This window comes from Chrysochloris asiatica, unplaced genomic scaffold, assembly GCF_000296735.1.
Source record: "Chrysochloris asiatica unplaced genomic scaffold, ChrAsi1.0 scaffold00022, whole genome shotgun sequence".
Lineage (NCBI taxonomy): Eukaryota > Metazoa > Chordata > Mammalia > Afrosoricida > Chrysochloridae > Chrysochloris > Chrysochloris asiatica.
This window is the reverse complement of record NW_006408540.1, coordinates 21,240,207-21,245,909: the sequence shown is the minus strand read 5'-3', so window position 1 is coordinate 21,245,909 and position 5,703 is coordinate 21,240,207. Positions and strand designations below refer to the sequence as shown.

At 37.2% G+C, this 5,703-nt stretch overlaps 1 protein-coding gene across 1 annotated transcript in view; it reads right to left on the bottom strand.

Annotated features, from left to right (window-relative positions):
• Window positions 1-208: 208 nt before the first annotated feature.
• Window positions 209-5,703, bottom strand: part of LRRC63 (leucine rich repeat containing 63) — a 79,187-nt gene continuing 73,692 nt past the window's right edge. Inside the window, exon 9 of the mRNA XM_006837688.1 lies at window positions 209-359. Coding sequence (XP_006837751.1) covers window positions 209-359 — 151 coding nt within the window. The remainder of the gene's footprint in view (window positions 360-5,703) is intronic.

Genomic DNA, 5,703 nt, shown 5'->3' with positions numbered 1-5,703 from the left:
ACTTTTTTTCTGCTGCTACAATTTGCTGTCACACACTTTCATAAAGTGTGAGGATTACACAGAGGACTCACAGGAGAAGACATTTATCTTCCATACAGAACCTGTCTTTTCAATTACTCTCTACACAAATTATATTCTTGCATTCTCTTGCTAACTCAGAGTTTGGTATTACTTTTTTTTTTAACTGGAAATTGTATTTTTAAGAAACCTAACTGCTTTGCTTTACTTGTGCATAGCAAGTAGAAGAACAGACATGAAACATTATAGGAAACTGTGTTGCTCCAAAAACATTGCAGGGTTGGATGATGCGAAAACCTTTATCAAACATGGGCCCCTGGCACCACTCACAACAGGAAGTCCTGAAATTAAAGAAACAATAAGTCAATAGTGAGCAAATTTTTCCGTGAAAAAAAAGAGGAAGAAGTAGAAAAAGGCACTGCGTTTGATGCTGTGTAACACTCAAAATAGTTCAAAATATGACCTTTATATTGATTTAACTCTCACCATCCAGATGAGAGAGAAGAAATGGAAGAGGAAGAAATGAAGTACTGAAAGAATTAGACAGTAAAGGAGACATGTGTGTAATAAAGGCCTAGTACACAAACACAAAAAAAAGAGTGTATGTGGAGCAAAAAATACTCTACAGACAGACTCAAATTGAAAAATGACAATTATCTATGGAAAATGTCTTATAGGAAATTACTATTTCTTTTTATAATGTTTTTGTGTACTTTCTAAATTTTTTATAATAATATGTTATTTTCATAATTCAAATACATCATTTTAGAAATAATTTTTATAGAAGAGTGATACTAGATGTCAAGATTTTATCCTTAGCGTGCTTATTGCAATAATAAAGTAGCATCCAATCCTGAATAAATAAATAAATTAGAGCACAGTATAGATGCTCCTCGGAAATCCTACACAGGGTCGCTATGGGTCAGAACCAATTTGACGGCACTTAGGAACAACAACAGAGCACAGTATAGGGTTAGAATTCATATAGATTTTAAAACACTGACAATCAGCTTTTTAAAAAAGACGGCAATAAAGGCAACAATAATAATAAGATGATAAAGACAACACTAATGAAAAGACAACATTAATGCTAATACTGACTTATTAACAATTCATATGAGAAACCTAAATGTCCAGGGAATATAAGAAAATTTTCTCAGTCTCACTAGTAGCAGGAAATACAAATTAAGATAGCAAAACAACAACAACAACAACAAAAAAGCATTTCATAGTCATCAAATGGGTAAAATGTAAGACTCAGACAATAAAACGTTTGGCACAAATGATAGCCAACAGGTGCCTTCAAATTGGTCCAAGTCACTCGTAGTGACTCCACAGAGTAGAACTACCTCATAAGGTTTTCTAGCTGTTATGTTTACAAAGCCGATGCCAGGTCTTTTTCTTAAGGCTCTGCAGGATGTGTTTGGACAGTCAACCCTTCGCTTAACAACCTAAACATTAACCACTTGTGCCACCAGGCCCTTCATATTCTCTTGTTGTTAAGTGCCCTCTACTTTGTTCCAACTCTTAGTGACCCTGTATAGGAGAGCCTAGGCTGTACATGACCAATTTAAATCTGATAATCGTTTAATTTACTATGCCAGGAGTCAAATTGAAAAGGAATGGCGTCACATTAATCATCAAAAAGACCATTTCAAGATCTATCCTGAAGTACAATAATGTCTGGGATATGATAATATCCAGACACCTATAAGGAATACTCCATCAACTCCATGGCACATTACCACTACAAGGAAGACCAGTTGATATCATGACTGTTCAAATTTGTGCACCAACCACTAAAGCCAATGATGATGAAATTGAAGAATTCTACCAACTTCTTCACTCTGAAATTGATCAAACATGCAATCAAGATAATTACTGGTGATTGGAATGTGAAGGTTGGAAACAAAGAGTTGTTTAGGACAGTTGTTGTTGTTGTGAAGTGCCGTTGAGTTGGTTCCGACCCATAGCGACCCTGTATAGGGTTTCTGAGAAGCAGCTGGTGAGCTTGAACTGCCGACCTTGCAGTTCAAACAGTTTTGCAGTCTGATGCTTTAACCCATAGCGCCACACCAGGTTTAGGTCAGTAGTTGGAAAATATGACCTTAAAGATCGGAATGATGCTGGAGAGCGCATGAGAGAAATTTGCAGGACCAATGACTTATTTATTGGGAACACATTTTTTAAACAGCATAAAAGGTGACTGAATACATAGACTCCACCAGATACAATAGACAGAAAGCAAATTGAATATATCTGTGGGAAAAGATGGTGAAAAAGATCAATAATATTAATCAAAACCAGGCCAGGGCTGAACATGGAACAGATCATCAACTGCTCATATGAAAGTTCAGGCTGAAGCTGAAGAAAATTATAACAATTTAATGAAAGCCAAAATATGACCTTGAATATATCCTGCTTGAATTTAGAGACCAACTCAAGAAAAGATTTGATGCACTAATAGTAGAAGACCAGAAGAATTGTGGGATAATACCAAGAACATCATATAAGAAGAAAGCAAAACACTATTTTAAAAAAAAACAAGAAAGAAAATATCAAACTGGATGTTACAAGAGACTCTGAAACTTGCTTTCTATCATAGAGATATGTTAAAGCAAATGGAAGAAATGAAGAGGTAAAAGAGTAGAGCAGAACATTTCAAAGGGCAGCTCAAGAAGACAAAGTCAAGTATGATAAGGAAATGTGCAAAAATCTGGAGTGAGAAAACCAAAAGGGAAAAACATACTCAGCATTTCTCAAGCTGAAAGAATTGAAGAAAAAATTAAAACCTCAATTTGAAATACTGAAGAATTCTATGGGTAATATATTGAGTGATGCAGAAAGCATCAAAAGAAGATGGAAGAAATACACAGAGTCACTGTACCAAAAAGAAATGGTCCAACCATTTTAAGAGGTAGCCTATGGTACTGAAGGAAGAAGTCTAAACTGCACTGAAGGTATTGGCAAAAAACAAGGCTCCAGGAATTGACAGAACACAAATTGAAGTCTTTCAACAAACTGATACAGCACTGGAGGCACTTACTTATCTATGCTAAGAAATTTGGAAGACAGCTACCTGGCCAACTGATTGGAAGAGACCCATATTTGTGCCCATTCCAAATAGAGGTGATCCAAATAAATGAGGAAATCATTGGACAATATCATTAATATCTAATTCAAGTAAAGTTTTGATAAAGATAATTTAAAAATCTCTGTAACAGTACATTGAAAGGGAACTTCCAGAAACTCAAGCTGAATTCCAAAGAGGATGTGGAATGAAATGTCATTGCTGACATCAGATGGATCTTGGATGAAAGCAGAGAATACTAGAAAGGTGTTTATCTGTGATTTATTGACTATGCAAAGGTTTTTGGCTGTGTGGATAATGAGAAACTATGGATAACATTTGGAAGAATGGGTATTACAGAACAATTAATTGTGCTCATGAAAAGCCTGTACATAGACCAAGAGACAGTGGTTTGAGCAGAACAAGGGAATACTGAATGGTTCAAAACCAGGAAAGGTGTGTGCCAGGATTGTAATCTTTCACCATACTTATTCAATCTATATGCCAAACAAATAATCCAAGAACCTGGATTATATGAAGAAGAACATGGCATTAGGATTGGAAACAGTTCCCCCTGTCCCCCCCTCCCCCCGCTCGAAACGTCTTTTCAATTAATTGACTGCTCATAGCAAACTTCATCATAGAGTTGATTATATTATGTTAGACCACATCATGGCGACAGCTACATCTCAACTCTCAAATCACTAGGAATCCTGGTCCAGTCAAGTTGACACAAAACCTTAATTATCACACTTAACTGATAATGATCAAAGACTTTAGTGTGGATTGCACCTCAGTGTAAAGAAAATGAAAATCCTCACAACTGGACTGATAAATAACATGATAAATGGAGAAGAGATCAAAGATATCCAAGACTTTACTTGGAGCCACAATTAATGCTCGAAGCAGCAGTCAAAAATTCAAATGATGTTGCATTAGCCAAATCTGCTACAAAAGACCTCTTTAAAGTGTTCAAGAGCTATTTTGGTGCCTGGATTCAGGTGGGATCTACTTAGGATTTGCGGAACCCACAGAGCTACCAGACTAGCATTAATCAGTCACCTTGCCCCCAGCTGTTTTGTGGTCCTAATAGACACTGAAACTAGCTCTATCAAGAACCTCCACGAACTGCTTGAGTGCCTTTGCTAACCATTCTGAACTTTGTCCTTGGATAAATGTTGTCATTTTTATTTCAATTAGGTTGATTATTCCAAGGTGTGCATACCTCACTATTGTTATTCTTCCCTTCAGAGACCTATTGTTTACCTGACAATTGAGCCATGGGGTTGAGTACACTTCCAGACCTATAGGAAGTATAAGAACCATAATCTCCGAGGTTCCTCCAGTCTCTATCTGACCAGAATGGCTGGTCTGTTTCATGATTTTGAGTTTTGTTCCACAATTTTCTCCCACTCCATTGTGGATCTTCTAATGTGATTCCATTCAGAGCTGTTGGTGGTGGTAGCTTTGCATGATCTCGTCTTTCTGGTGTCAGGGTCATGGAGACAGATGTTTGTGTAGTCCTTTAGTTCATTGGACTAATTGTTTCCATGTGTTTTCAATTTTCTTTCCTTTTCTTTCCTCTCCATAGGGAGAGACAAATACTTGCCCCATAGATGACTGCTCACAAGCTTTTAAGACCCTAATTACTACTCACCACAGTAGGATGTAGAACACTGTCTTTCTGGACTGTGTTATGCCATTTGACCTTGCTGTCCCCTGAGATGTCCCCTGGTCCAGCAACTCATTCCTTAAAGGTGTTTGGTTAAGTCTAAGAAGTTTTTATAACTTTGCCTGCTGTGTGCTTTACCACATTAGTGGCTATATTTGCAGCAAAGGTAAATACCCATTTACAAAGATCATCTATCAAACCTATATATATATTTGTGGGTATACTCCCACTCTCCCTCCCACACCCACTCAGCCTGCATGTCTCTCCATGCATCTACCTGTAGATCCCCATTCCTGTGGGACTGTGTGTATAACAGTATTTATCTCTGTGGTCTTTAACTCTTGCACTCCTTCTGGGTCTTCCCCTGGCTCCATCATATTTTTGCTAGTCTCCTTCTTATTGTATATTGCCTTAATCTTCACTCAAGTTAACACATGTCTGTCTACCCTCTAAACAATGAATTATGCTCATTTCTCCTCTGACCCCTGGTACTCATCAAAGAATGTCTCTTTTAGTGTGAAAATCTTTTCTTGACTTTTTACAATACTGGTCTTGTACAATGTTTGGCCTTTCATGACTAAATCATTCCACTCAGCATAATGTCCTCCAGGTTCATCCATGTTTTGAGGTCTTTCATGGATTCATCATAATTCTTTAACACTACAGAGTATTCCATTGTGGGTATGTACCAAAGTTTGCTTGTCCATTCTTCCATTGCTGGGCATTTAGCTGTTTCCATCTTTTTGCTATTGTAAATAGTGCTGTGATGAACATAGGTATGAATATATTTATTCATGTCCTGGCTCTTATTTCACTAGGATCTATATCAAGTAGAGGGATTGCTGGGTCATATGGTATTTCTATTTCTAACTTTTTGAGAAAGCACCATATCATTTTCCATGGTGGCACTGGTTTCATTCCGCCAGCAGTGTATAAAGGTTCA